Source organism: Aethalodelphis obliquidens, unplaced genomic scaffold (genome assembly GCF_003676395.1).
Source record: "Aethalodelphis obliquidens isolate GAN/ISIS:26980383/991018 unplaced genomic scaffold, ASM367639v1 scaffold26, whole genome shotgun sequence".
In the NCBI taxonomy this organism is placed as follows: domain Eukaryota; kingdom Metazoa; phylum Chordata; class Mammalia; order Artiodactyla; family Delphinidae; genus Aethalodelphis; species Aethalodelphis obliquidens.
In genome coordinates this window covers 248,905-263,617 of record NW_020837970.1, presented here as the reverse complement: position 1 = coordinate 263,617, position 14,713 = coordinate 248,905, and the positions used below count along the sequence as shown (strand labels likewise).

The 14,713-nt window shown below is 37.2% G+C and overlaps 1 protein-coding gene across 4 annotated transcripts in view; it reads left to right on the top strand.

The window, feature by feature from the left end:
* The window catches only part of MYO5A (myosin VA), a 186,681-nt gene extending 174,276 nt beyond the window's left edge, over window positions 1-12,405 (top strand). For all 4 annotated transcript variants that reach the window (XM_027123050.1, XM_027123049.1, XM_027123048.1 and 1 more), the window contains 3 exons: window positions 495-669; window positions 6,226-6,306; window positions 6,598-12,405. In XM_027123050.1, coding sequence (XP_026978851.1) covers window positions 495-669; window positions 6,226-6,306; window positions 6,598-6,750 — 409 coding nt within the window. In that variant the 3' untranslated portion in view covers window positions 6,751-12,405. The remainder of the gene's footprint in view (window positions 1-494; window positions 670-6,225; window positions 6,307-6,597) is intronic.
* The last annotated feature ends 2,308 nt before the right edge of the window (window positions 12,406-14,713 follow it).

Genomic DNA, 14,713 nt, shown 5'->3' with positions numbered 1-14,713 from the left:
CTCAGGCCACTACCTCCATCACCCAGACTCTTCCCTAAAGAGGGCCGGAGCACAGGGTCTATGTGGGGGTCTTGTTATTATGTCTACTAGCTTGGAGTCTGACTTAAGGAAGAGAGAGTACTTAAAGGATTATCAGTTCTCACCTCTCAAGTTGTAAGAAGCTATAAAATGTTTTCTGCTTGGCTCTTTAATAAGGACACAGCCATATTATGTGTTCTATTTTGGTTTTTAGCACATCTTATTTCATAACTTGCTGTAATGGCTACATTTCTATCTCCCATTAAAGAGAATTATAGTCTCTAGAATTATACCTACTCTTATATAATTATGATTATAAACCTCCTGCTTATGTATAGTAATAAATTTTTAAGTACAGCTAATGATTTAAAAAAACAGAATTTCACTGAAATTCCTGACAAAGCCATGCACAGAAAAATTAAGACATTTATGATAACATTCAGTAAATTTGCATCACCTCCCTTTTTCTGGCATAGGTACAATGTCAGTCAACTAGAAGAATGGCTGCGTGACAAGAATCTGATGAACAGTGGGGCTAAGGAAACCCTGGAACCTCTCATTCAGGCTGCTCAGCTTTTGCAAGTGAAAAAGAAAACAGATGATGATGCAGAAGCCATTTGTTCCATGTGCAATGCTTTAACTACTGCCCAGGTAAGGCGATTTTCCCTATTATAAAACAAGTTAACATTCATCAACGGTGACATTTAGGGAAGTAAAGAAGGCTTCTAGCTATTGCTTTTGTCTCTGAGCTGACTTCATCTGTGTCAGAGATGATATATATCAACACTGTAGATCTTGAAGAAGGGAGATTTTACCACAAAGTATATTTCGGTACTAGTCACAGTCCTGCACATTCAACATTCAGTACTTATTTATCCACTCTCTACACTGTTCTGTATAATGTTCTAGCCACTAAGATAAAACCATGAACAAAACAAAGTCCCTGTTTTCACGGGGGTGTACATTCTACACATTCTATGGAGTTTGTACTCCATAAAAGAATTTTCCATATTATTTAATAATTGAATGATTCTTTAGACTTCTTTATTTTAAGACAAATAATTGTGTTTTTTTAATTGAAATATAGCTGATGTATAATATGATGTTAGTTTCAGGTATACTACACAGTGATTTGACATTTCCATACATTATAAAATGATAACCGAGATAAGTCTAGCAATCATATGTCCCCATACAAAGTTATTACAATATTATTAACCATATTCCTTATATTGTAGATTATATCCACATGCTTTATTTATTTATTTTATAACTGGAGGTTTGTACCTCTTAACCCCCTTCACCTATTTTAATACCCCATGCCCCTCCCCTCTGGCAACCACCCATTTGTTCTCTGTATTTGTGAGTATATTTTCATTTTTTTGGTTTCTTTGTTTTGTTTTTTGGATTCCACATATAAGTGAGCTCTTATAGTATTTGTCATTGTCTGACTTATTTCACTTAGCATAATGTCTGCAAAGTCCATTCATAGTGTTGCAAATGGCAATATTTCATTCTTTTTTATGACTAAGTGATATTCTTTGTGTGTGTGTGTGTGTGTGTGTGTGTGTGTGTGTGTGTGTACACCAGTCTTCTTTATCCATTTGTCTGTCTACAGACACTTAGATTGCTTCCATATCTTGGCTATTGTAAATAATGCTGCAATGAACAGAGGGGTGCATATATCTTTTCAAACTAGTGTTTTTGTTGTCTTTGGAAAAATACCCAGAAGTGGAATTGCTGGGTTGTATCATAGTTGTATTTTTAATTTTTTGAGCAACCTCCATACTGTTTTCCATAGTGACTGCACCAATTTACATTCCCACCAGCAGTGCATGAGGATTCCCTTTTCTCCACCTCCTCACCGACACTTACTATTTGTTGTCTTTTAGATAATAGCCATTCTGACTAGTATGAGGTAGTACTTCATTGTGGTTTTGATTCGTATTTCTCTGGTGATTAGTGATGTTGAGCATTTTTTCATTTGCCTGTTGCCCATCAGTATGTCTTCTTTGGAAAAATGTCTGTTGAAGTCCTCTGCCCATTTTTTAATCAGGTCATTTGTTTTTTTGATTTGAGTTATATGAATTCTTTGTATATTTTGGATATTAACCCCTTATTAGATATATTGTTTGCAAATATGTTCTTCCATTCAGTAGGCTGCTTTTTCATTTTGTGGATAATTTCTTTCACTGTGCAAAAGTTTTTTAGTTTGATGTGGTCCCATTTGTTTATTTTTGCTTTTGTTTCTCTTGCCTGAGGAGACAGATCAAAAAAATATTGCTAAGACCAGTGTCAAAAATGTACTGCTTGTATTTTCTTCTAAGAGTTTAAGGTCTTAAATTTAAGTCCTTAATCCATTTTGAGTTTATTTTTCTAAGTGGTATGAAAAAATGGTCTAGTTTGATTCTTTTATTTTTCTAAGTGGTATGAAAAAATGGTCTAGTTTGATTCTTTTGCACAACACCGTTTACTGAAGAAACTGTCTTTTCCACATTGTATATTCTTGCCTCCCTTACTGTAGATTAATTGACCGTAAAAGAGTAGGTTTATTTCTGGGTTCTCTTTCCTTTTCCATCAATCTATGTGTCAGTTTTTGTGCCAGTACCATACTATTTTGATTACTGTAGCTTTTTAGTATGGTTTGAAATCAGGGAGCATGATACCTCTAGCTTTGTATTAGTACTTCTTTCTCAAGATTGCTTTGGCTACTCAGTTTTTTGTGTTTCCATACAAATTTTAGAATTATTTGTTCTTTGAAAAATGCTTTTGGTATTTTGATAGAGATTACATTGAATATGTAGTTGCCTTGGGTAATATGGTCATTTTAACCATATTAATTCTTCCACTTTATGAGCCCGGTATATCTTTCTATTGGTTTGTGTCACCTGTACTTTCTTTTATCAATGTCTTATAGTTTTCCAAGTTCAGGTCTTTCACTTCCTTGTTTAGATTTATTCCTAGGTATTTTATTCTTTTTGGTACAATTATAAATGGGATTGTGTTCTGATAATTTATTATTAGTGTATAGAAATGCAAAAGTTGTCTGTATATTAATTTTGTATCCTGCAACTTTACTGAATTCATTTATTGGTTCTAATAGTTTCTTGGTGGCATCTTTAGGATTTTCTATATACAGTTTCCTGTCATCTGCAAACAGTGACAGTTTTACTTCTTCCATTTCAATTTGGATTCCTTTTACTTTTTTTTTCCTGTCTAATTTCTGTGGCTAGGATTTTCAATACCACTTTGAATAAAAGTGGTGAGAATGGGTGAGAATGGGTGAGAATCCTTGTTTTGTTAGAGGAAATGCTTTCACCATTTTACCATGAGTATGATGTTGACTGTGGGTTTGTCATATATGTGTTTTATTATGTTGAGGTATGTTCCCTCTATACCCACTTTGTTGAGAGTTTTTATCATAAATGGATGTTGAGTTTTGTCAGAAGCTTTTTCTGCATCTGTTGAGATGATCATATGATTTTCATTCTTCAATTTGCTAATGGGGTGTATCACATTGATTGTTTTGTAGTTATTGTAAAATCCTTGCATCCCTGAGATAATTCCCACTTGATCATGATGTATGATTCTTTTAATGTTCTGTTAAATTCAATTGGCAAATATTTTGTTGAGGATTTCTACAACTATGTTCATCAGTGATACTGACCTATAATTTCCTTTTTTGTGGTATTTTTGTCTGGTTTTGGTATCAGGGTGATGTGGACTCGCAGAATGAGTTCAGAAGTTTTCCTTTCTCTTCTGTTCTTTTGGAATAGATTGAGATGGGTAGATTCAGGTGTTAACTCTTATATTTGGCAGAATTCCCCTGTGAAGCCATCTAGTCCTAGACATTTGTTTGTTGGGAGTTTTTTGATTACTGATTTGATTTAATTACTTGTAATTTGTCCATATTTTCTATTTCTTCCTGATTCAGTCTTGGGAGGCTGTACATTTCTAGGAACTTATCCATTTCTTCTAGGTTGTCCATTTTATTGGCATATAATTATTCATAATAATGTCTTACGATCGTTTGTATTTCTGTGATGTCAGTTGTAACTTCTCTCTTTCATTTCTGATTTTATGTATTTGGGCCCTCTCTCTTTTTGTCTTGATAAATGTGGCTAATAGTTTATCAATTTTGTTTATCTTTTCAAAGGACCAGCTCTTAGTTTCATTGATTTTTATTCTGTTGTTTTTGTAGTCTCTATTTCATTCATGTCCATTCTGATTTTTTTTCCTTCTACTAACTTTGGATTTTGTTTGTTCTTCTTTTTCTAGTTCCTTTAGGTATAAGGTTAAATTGTTTATTTGAGATTTTTCTTGTTTCTTGACGTAGGCTTTTATCTCTTAAACTTTCCTCTTCCCTCCCTTTTCATATTTCTAGTTGTGGCCTTTTCTTTTCCACTTAGAGAAGTCCCATTAAAAAAATAAAAATATAAACATAAAGCTAGTTTGATGGTGCTGAACTCCTTTAGCTTTTGCTTGTCTGTAAAACTCTTTATCTCTCCTTCAAATATGAATGATAACCTTGCCAGGTAGAATATTCTTGGTTATAGGTTTTTTCCTTTCATTACTTTGAATATATCACCCCACACCCTTCTGGCCTGCAAAATTTCTGCTGATGTTGTATGGGAGTTCCTTTTTATGTAACTAGTTGCTTTTCTCTTGATGCTTTTAAGATTTTCTCTTTATCTTAAATTTTTGCCATTTTAATTATAATCTGTCTTGGTGTGGACCTCTTTGGGTTGACCTTGTTTGAGACTCTGTGCTTACTGGATCTGGATGTTTGTTTCCTTTCCCAGCTATTATTTCTTCAAATAAGTTCTCTGTCCCTTTCTCTCTGTCTTCTCCTTCTGGAACCCCTACAATATGAGTATTAGTGCACTTAAGTTGTCCCAGAGGTCTCTTAAACCATCCTCATTTTTTTTTCATTCTTTTTTTTGTTGTTGTTCAGTTTCAGTGATTTCCACTATTGTCTTCCAGCTCACTGATCCATTCCTCTGTATAATTTAGTCTACTGTTGTATTCTTCAGCTCTTTTGGTTCTTCTTTATATTTTCTAACTCTTTGTTGAAGTTCTCACTATGTTCATCCCTTCTTCTCCTGAGTTCACTGAGCATCTTTATAATCATAACCTTGTAGATTGCTCAACTCCATTTTTATTAGTACTTTTTCTGAGGTATGTCTCGTTCCTTTGTTTGGAACACATTGCTCTGTCTTCTCATTTTTCCAGTTTGCTGTCTTTTTTCTGTGTATTAAGTAGGTCATATACATTTCCCGATCTTAAAGAAGTGGCCTTATGCAGGAAACATCCTATGGGGCTCAGAAGCATGCTGCCCTCTTGTCACCAGAGCTATATGTCTAGGGGTACCGCCTATGTGGGCTGTGTAGGCCCTTCTGTTGTGGCAGGGCTGAAATACTGTTGGCTCAGTGGTGGGTGGGGCTGGCCCCTGGCCTGGTTGGCTGCCCCACCCTGTTTCCTTTGGTTTCTGCTGCCCATTTTTTGGCAGGGCCAGCTTATAGCACGGCTGGCCACAGGGCTCAGGGGAGGCCAGGGCTGGTGCTGGCCCATTGGTAGATAGTTAAGCCCTCAGCACTAATTAGCTAGAGGGAGGATTCCAAAATGGTGCTGAGGGGCAATAACTGATCATTCAGGGAAAGTCTTATTTAGCTGTGCATTGAATTTAAGGAAATGAAAAGATGGGAAGGGCATTTGAGAACAATGGCCACAGCATGAGGCAAGGCATAGGCATAAACATACCCACTTTCTTTTGCCTAGTTATTTCTGTGCTGACTCTTGGATCTTTTAATGTTCATCACTTATCTCAAAACATAGAAATCTTACATAGATTACACATAGAATACATATAGAAAGTAACTAGCTGAATACACAGGACACTGTTAACTATTGTTACTCTGAGAGATTGAGAGCATGCAGGTGGGAGCACTTTTACTTTTCATGTTTTTTCAAATTTATGTTGCTTCTTAAAGTGTAAAATATTACATTAATACATTCTTATTTTAAAAATTCAACTAATAAAGGTAAATGTGCCTTCAGAACCACTCCCTCTCCCCTCTTGCCCTAACCAAGCCCTGAGTAGAACTGAAAACTGTATGCAGAGATCCTTTTAGTTTTCCAGATAACAGGTACCCAGCATGTATGTATTTGATAATATGCTAAAGACTTTGATCATTTTATTTCTCCCAGATTGTCAAAGTGTTGAATTTGTATACTCCAGTTAACGAGTTTGAAGAAAGAGTCTCTGTGTCATTTATTCGTACTATACAGGTAAGATCTCCCAGGCTTTCTTTTGCTTTGATTCACCAACACAGTCGTTTGAATGGAAATTTTATAATTTATTGAAGGGTAATGCAGTTTTTATTATAATTATTTTATCTTATTTTTATAGTGCATTAACTTTCTTGATAACACCTATTGGAAAAATGAAGTGATTTTAAAACAAATATAAATATTCTTCAATAGTTGAGGATTTTTGGTAGAATTTTGTCAAAAAAAATCTTTATAGATTCAAAGAATTGATGCTCTGTTTTTTTGTTTTTCTTTTTTTAATCTTCTCAGATGCGTTTACGAGACAGGAAAGACTCTCCTCAGCTGCTCATGGATGCTAAACACATCTTTCCTGTCACCTTTCCTTTTAACCCATCTTCCCTTGCACTAGAAACCATCCAGATTCCAGCCAGCCTGGGCCTGGGATTCATATCACGGGTCTGAAAGTGATATCAAGGAAAATATTGACAATACAATACTTGCCTGAAATAACCCATTATTTCAAGTGAGGTACTGAAAACACATTTTAAAAGAGATAGTACTTATTATCTCCCAAACAAGAGGTTATTGACTGGAACTCCCCCTAGAATACTTTTCATCATCTTGGAAAGAAAGATAGGCTCCTTTGTGCTGTGTTACCTTTTAACAACACTCATCCTTGATCAGTTAGGTATCTGCAGTTGACGTGCAGGTGAATGATGGAAGGAAGGAAAAAAATGTGTCTTCGGCTGCCAGCATTTATTTTAAATCCTTATCACTGCATCTAAATGATATCAAAAACCTAAATTCCAGATATGAATATGAGCTGTTGTTAGAAAGGTACCCTCCTGTGTGCTAACCAGAAGAATTGAAGGAAAAATCATCACTGAGTACATATCATACCAGTTTAGGAATCAATTATGTTGCTACTGTCCAACTGGAACAAAGAAATAAACTGACAATATGTAAAGTAACTGGCCAAGTAGCTCCCTTCTATGTGTCACTATGATGTAGAGATACTAAGAGAATGTTGGTTTGCTATAGAGCATGGAAGTCCGTTTGTACCATAGTTTACTGAGCATTTTAAATTGCTGCTACATACTATGTTCTTTAAAATGTAAGCGATATTCATATTAGGCACTACAATAATAAGCTTCTGTTTTATCAACTCTGTTTACAGTTCAATCAGATCAGTTTTAACTGGATTATGTGCACATAGCTACAGATTCACCTGCACAAGTAGCAGACACTGGGAAGTCATGTAGTAATATGACACAATGTTTGACATTTAGGGATAGGATTAGGCAAAGTGGCTATTGATGTTGATGTCCTTTTTTCAGGATGTGTTACATTGATGTGCTCATTAATTTTCCCTGGGCGCATATCACATCAGGGTACAGTGTTCTGTGAAGTGACCTATTTTTAGTTATCAGATCTGCTTCCTGCAGTGCATATTTTCAACCTTGACAGGTTTTCTTTCTTCTTAATTTATTAAGAATTAATGTCAGTCAATATCTAGCGAGGATTGTCAGAATATTCATGATTTAGGTCTTGAAATCTTAATTATTTTATAAATTATGCAAAAGAAAGTATATAATAAATAATTATGATTCCATTTTTTAGGCTTTGCAACTTCTATAAATGTTCTCAATGCCACTAGATACTTTAAAGAGCATCATATTAGAAATACATTGACCTATATAAAAGTATAAGGAGATTGCTGAATTTTACAGAGGATTTGGTTTAATAAGACCCAGATTCTATATGTTTTCATTCTGAAATTCTAATTAAACGTAGTCTCCATTTTTCCTACAAATCTTATACAATAAATGTTTCAGGTTGTGCAAAAGCAAATTCTTAGCTTTCTTTAGAAACTTTGGTTCTGAATTACAATCATAGATTTATATAAATTAACTATTAGATGATCTATAAAAAAGACATCTTATTAAAATATGTGCAATATTATAAATGCAAGTAAAACATTTTCAAATCAGTGATAAATATTGCTATTAAAAGACAAATTCTGTCTGTTAACTTATTTGGGCCTCAAATTCCTCATTTATTCAGTGAGAGTGTTAGACAGCTGGTTCTTAAGGTCCCTTCCACATCTGAAGTTCTCTCCTCGCCGTACCTGAACCACAGAGAAATGAGATGCAGGTACTCAGTAAGGTTACCCTCTAATGGAAAGACTAGTGTTTGGTGCCTGTTAATTTTGAGGGATTAATAAAATGTAAAATCCCAGGTTTGTGTAGCTGTAATCTTTCTTAAATGTACATGATTTATGTACATGCTTTTTCAACGTTAATGAGTTTAGGTAGTTTTTATTGAATTGTGCACTGCTGTATTCAGTTTGGATACATTTATTCATTTGCAAAACCAAGAAAAATACTAACTCAATCCGATTTTCTCTATTTTCCCTGGTTGTCAATGTGGTTTTCAATGAACTGTTGAAACCACGTGGTTAGTACTGAATCTGTCAGAGTCTTAAGAACATAGATGGGACTTGGGTGGGAGAGATGCTCCAAAAAATGCCACCATGATTGTAGGCTCTCCCCGTCAGACCTAGAAATCCTCCCAGGCCCTTTCCCAGCTCAGTCCTGTGTAGCATGTCCTGTACACACCCTGAGTCTCGTCAGGTCTTCAGGATCACGCTCTAGCTTCCACTGCCACTGCAGCCCTTTATCTTTCCTGCAGACAGCTCATATCCCGAAGCATGTCTTGTCTGGGCCTTTCTCTCTCTCCTGTCTTCCATCTTTCTGCTGCAAAGTGCTGGAGCCTCTGTTCCACACCTGGGCCAGAGTCTCTCCTGTTCAGGGATGGCCACACAAAGATTATGATATTTCAGGGCTCCAACTTCCTCCAAGGCCTATCTAGAACCCCAGAAGCGGATCTGAATTAATTTCTCTTAGTGGTCTGAAGATCTTTAGTCATAACAGAAATACCTTACAACCAGGGAACCCCAAGTCCTGGTAAGTCATTCTGTGTCCTACTTTCTTGAGGATGCAGAAATATTCTGCTGACTGTGGGTATCCTTGGCTCTGAGGACTGCTCACCTTTCCCTTTGTCCATCCACACTTTCTCACCCAGCTTCAAACACACCTGCACCAGCCCTCCACTCCGTCCACCCACTCATTTATCTGCTCACTCTGTCCCTTCCTTCAGCCACATCCTGTGTCCCATTGCCTGTCCACTCACCTGCTCTGACTCTTTTGAAGGCTGTGGGTGAAGGCAGTCCTCAGTTGCCCCACTGGCCTGCCTGGGGGCTTCCCTTCAGGCCACTCTTTGCATGAGTTCTTGCTGTTCTCACTTCTCTGCAGTACGATCTTTAGCATTATCACTAATTTGCTTTTTCATAATTCCTCTATGACATACAATAGGAATTCAAAGAAAGAATTATTTGAGAAAGCAACAGTTCATTGTTTTAATAGCCCCTTCTCAATAGTCTCCTCCCCACTCACTGTACAGAGAAACTCAGCTCACACCTTGGAAAGCAAAGCTGAAAACTTAGAAGCAGTTTTCCTTCTTGTAGCTTTTCTTAGGTTACGGCTTTGCTCTGCCTGAGAGTAACTATAATGAAGGGGAAAGATGAGTATGGGGTAAACTCCATGAAGTGTAGCTTCATTATTCCTTTGGAAGCTGTGAAAATGCACCTGACACTTCTTTCATCAATTGCAAAAGTACAACAATATATATTCCAAAGCCAACTGATAGGAGATTTGGGGATTCGGGCCAGTTTGTGTCATTTACTTTATTATTTCCTTCATTTTAATGGATAATTGAGAGTTGTCTCTTTCTGAGTAAGTGATTATGTATAATATAGATCAAATCTTTTAATAACAGTGGCGGAGGCCGTGAAAATATTTTATTAGAATTTCAGTATAGTGATTGTTGTGAGAAATGACTTCCCTGGTAACCCTAGGTAAAAGGGCATCTGGCACCATCCTGAGATGTCCTCATATTCTCTCTCTCTCTCTCTCTCTCTCTCTCTCTCTCTCTCTCTCTCTTACACACACACACAGAGTCTTCAGTATCTTCAACTATTTAGAATAAAACAGAAAGCAAAATGTCATGTGTGGCCCTTCAGTTCTCCTGGTGAAAGGTAATGTAGAGACAGTACCTCGTGTCTGGCTATGCTTCACTTCAGCCTTTCTCTGTTACCTCATTGTGTCCTCACAGCAGCCCTAGAAGGTAGAAGGGCAGCTAGTACAGTCCTTAGCTGATGATAATTTGAGAGAGAGATAAGGGCAGTGACTTGCCTGAGGTCACTCAGCCCTCCAGCTGTGCTGTCTTCCCATATGCAGCAGTGGCACTGAGGGCACATGCGGGGCAGGAGACTTTAGAAAGTCCTGAGGTTCCATTCTGTTCCTCCTGGTACCTGTGGGGTGCCCCAGTCCAGCAAGAGGTGCTCCTTTTCCTTATCAGAGTTGGCAACTGGCATATGGGAGGTGAGGAAATGATGGGTACCAAGTTCTTGGTGCTAATCAGTTGGGGTGCCTTGTGGTTTCCTCTTTGTCGTAGTTACCTGCTATAACTAGGTTTGGCTTTTGTAATGAATCAGTGCCCCCCTGGAGGGTACAGTACTCTGTTTTGGTCATTAATTAGTAGCAAGCTCTCCCAGCCTGACCAGAAGCGGTGAGAGCCTCCCAAAAGAAAAGAGGAAGTCGCTCTCAACACACAGACCTCAGAGTCACTGTCAGAGCCACCAGGTGAGCTGTGCAGCCTGCAGAGAACCTGCAGCTGCAGGCCAAGCCCCTGGGTCCCTTCTGAGGGCTGTCTCCCAGGCAGGCCATACATAAGTCAGTGTGTAGTTGAACATGACGGTGTGTGCATGCTTCCAGTGTTGGCTTTGGAGCCAAGAGGTGTGCTGTGTGCATGTGTGTTAGAGAAGCTCAGTGTATGGGTAAGTGCATTGTGATTTCTTCTCAGGCTGTGCTGTGAGGGCCGCCTTAACCCCTGCTCCCTTCCCTCCTAGAGCTGCCTTAAGTTCTCTGGAACTTCTCCTCTGTAAGGGGATGTCTTGCCTGGAAAGGATATCTTGCCCTGTTTCTCAAGGTGTTGTGAGGGTTTGGGTGGGTGTGGCCTCCTTTCTTCCTTCGTTCCCTTTCTGCATGACCCTCCCCTCCTGTTACTTCTCCTTCCTTTCTTTTCTCTCATTTCCAAACAGGTATTAGAACTGTGAGGCAGCAGCAATCTCAGAGCCAATGAAATGTGGTCTGAGAGAGTGTTTCCTGAGGTTAGGGGGCTCTGTGTTACACTTAAGCAAATGAATATATGGAAGAAATATAGAGATAAGTTAGATTCTTGGTAATATTTAAATGGCTTGTTTTCCACTGAACTGACCTGTGCTTAGTAAAGCTAAAAGGTATAACTGTAAAATCTTTCATGGACATTCATTAAAAAAAATTTTGAGAACTCTTTACCCATATCAAAGATGGAGTGAAAACAGGAAAAAGTGCTATAAATTCTAATTCATTGTATTCAGTATTACCCTAAATTAAGTGAACCTGAGGTTACAGTAGATTTCTCAATAGATCAGGAACTGAAAAGCACTATGTAAAATATCTGCCAAAATGCATTTTATACATTTTTTTTAAATTTTATAATTTGGTTTAGCTAAAATGTTCATTAGCTCAATTTAATGGGTGTTATTAGATTCATTAAGGTGTCTGAAAATTACTAACATTTCCTTAGTATTGTAATGTTTCTTGAAATATTTGAAAGAAAAAATGTTTTTTGAGTTGAATCTGGTATGTGCAATTCAGTGCTTGGTAGGTCAGTACATTTTCATGGCATTTTTCAGAGTCAGTAGTTTTAAATATTGTCATTATATGTTATAAAACTTGGTCGACATTTCAGGCTCTCTACATGAGCCATTTAATTTTATCCAACATATGCTGAATTTTTCCTTTAAATGTGGGTATGTGTGTTATAATTTATGATTCCTAGTTATGTATTTTTGTGGAACACTGGAGTTAGGTTGATTTTCATGTGTCCTTGGAAAATTTAAATTGCTCTAACAGTGTTGCACAGAAATGAGCTTATGACATTTAATATATTGTATTTTGATTACTAACTTTAATTGTTAACTTACTGTGAAATGGATATGCCTTTTAACTACAATGACATTGAACATTGCCCATTGCAGTTTTTCAAATGTTTTCCCTTGTTGGATCTGGAAAAGAAATTCTACTCTGATCTACATAGAAAAACATGATATAGTTAATGTTTGAAAAGTTCTTAGGTAAAATAGTCATCCATTAAAAATCAAAAGTAGGGCTTCCCTGGTGGTGCAGTGGTTGAGAGTCCACCTGCCAATGCAGGGGACGCGGGTTTGTGCCCCGGTCCGGGAAGATCCCACATGCCGCGGAGCAGCTGGGCCCGTGAGCCATGGCCGCTGAGCCTGCGCGTCCGGAGCCTGTGCTCCGCAACGGGAGAGGCCGCAACAGTGAGAGGCCCACATACCGCCAAAAAAACAAAACAAAACAAAACAAAACAAAAAAAACAAAGCAAAAGTACTGAGAAGTGAAACGCGTTATCAACCAATACTACTTTTAAACTAAACCTACCCCAGCATATCTCACATGGAATTTTAAAGAATAAGTTAATAATACACCTCATATCAACAAAAGCCTTTGAAACATGGGTTTTCACCAGATATCACCTAGTGCTAAGATGAAAACCAAAACAATATCAGATTGACATTTATGCTCTAAATTTGTAGTTGTCTAATGTTGTACTTAGTAAATGTGCATCACTAATGCTGTATTCTCCTAGATATTATAGAAAATTGTTCAAATAAAGATATGGATATAAAGGACTTTTGTTAGTGTCTTATAAATAAACCCACAGCACATACACCAACGTAGATCACATTTGGGACTATAAAACACACCTTTAAAATTTAAAAGAATAGAATTAAACTAGAAATCAGTGACACAAAAATAGCTGGAAAATCCCAGAATACTTGGAGATTAAACGACACACTTCTAAATAACACATGTATCAAAGAAAAAATTGCTAGAGAAATTTTAAAATATTTTGAAGTAAATATAAATGAATATACAGCTTAAAATTTCTGGGATGCAGGGAAAGCAGTACTTAAAGAGAAATTTATAGCATTGAATGCATGTATTAGAAAACAAGAAAGACCTAAAATCGATCTTCTAAGTTTCCACTTTAGGAAACTAAGAAAAGAAGAGAAAATTAAATACAAAGTAAGCAGAAGAAAAGAAATAATAAAAATTAGAGCATAAATCAATGAAATTGAGGACAGGAAATTAATAGAGAAAATCAGTGAAACCAAAAGCTGGTTCTTTTTAAAGATCAATAAAATTGATAAGCCTCTAACCAGGCTTACTAAGAAAAGGAAAGAGATGACATGTAGTAGATTGGTGGTTGCTCAGGGCTGGGAGGAAGAGAGGAAGTGAGGGGATACGGAGCAATAACTAAAGAGCAAGGAGTTTCTTTTTGAGATGATGAAAATGTTTTAAAATTGACTGTGGTGATAGTTTAACATATCTGTGAATATATTAAAAAACACTGAGTTATATACTTTAAATGGGTGAAGTGTATGCTATGAGAATTGTATCTCAATAAAACTATTTTTGAGTAAACTTGTGACCTCTAATATGGCAGACTGAAGAGCTCAGCAAATTCTCCCCTCAAAAAAGCAAGGACAGGGGCTTCCCTGGTGGTGCAGTGGTTAAGAATCCACCTGCCAGTGCATGGGACATGGGTTCAAGCCCTGGTCCAGGAAGATCCCACATGCTGCAGAGCAGCTAAGCCCATGTGCCACAACTACTGATCCTGTGCTCTAGAGCCCATGAGCCACAACTACTGAGCCCAAGTGCTACAACTACTGAAGCCTGCGCACTCTAGGGCCCATGCTCTGCAGCAAAGAGAAACCACTGCAGTGAGAAGCCCGTGCACTTCAACAAAGAGTAGCCCCTAGTCGCCATAACTAGAGAAAGCCCGTGCACAGAAACGAAGACCCAATGCAGCCAAAAATAAGTAAATAAATAAATTTATTTTAAAAAAAAAACCAAGGAGATGAAAGACCCATATTCTGAAAACTATAAAACATTGATAAAGGAAATTGAAGATGATTCAAAGTAATGGAAAGATATCCCATGCTCTTGGGTTGGAAGAATTAATATTGTTAAAATGGCCATACTATCCAGAACAATCTACAGACTTAGATAACAATCCCTATCAAAATATTTATGACATTTTTCAAAGAACTAGGATAAATAATCCTAAAGTTTATATGGAACCACGAAGACCCAGAACTGCCAAAGCAATCCTGAGGAAAAAGAACAAAGCTGGAAGCATAACCCTCCCAGACTTCAGACAATACTACAAAGCTACAGTAATCAAAACAGTGTGGCACTGGCACAGAAACAGATATATAGCTCAGTGGAACAGAATA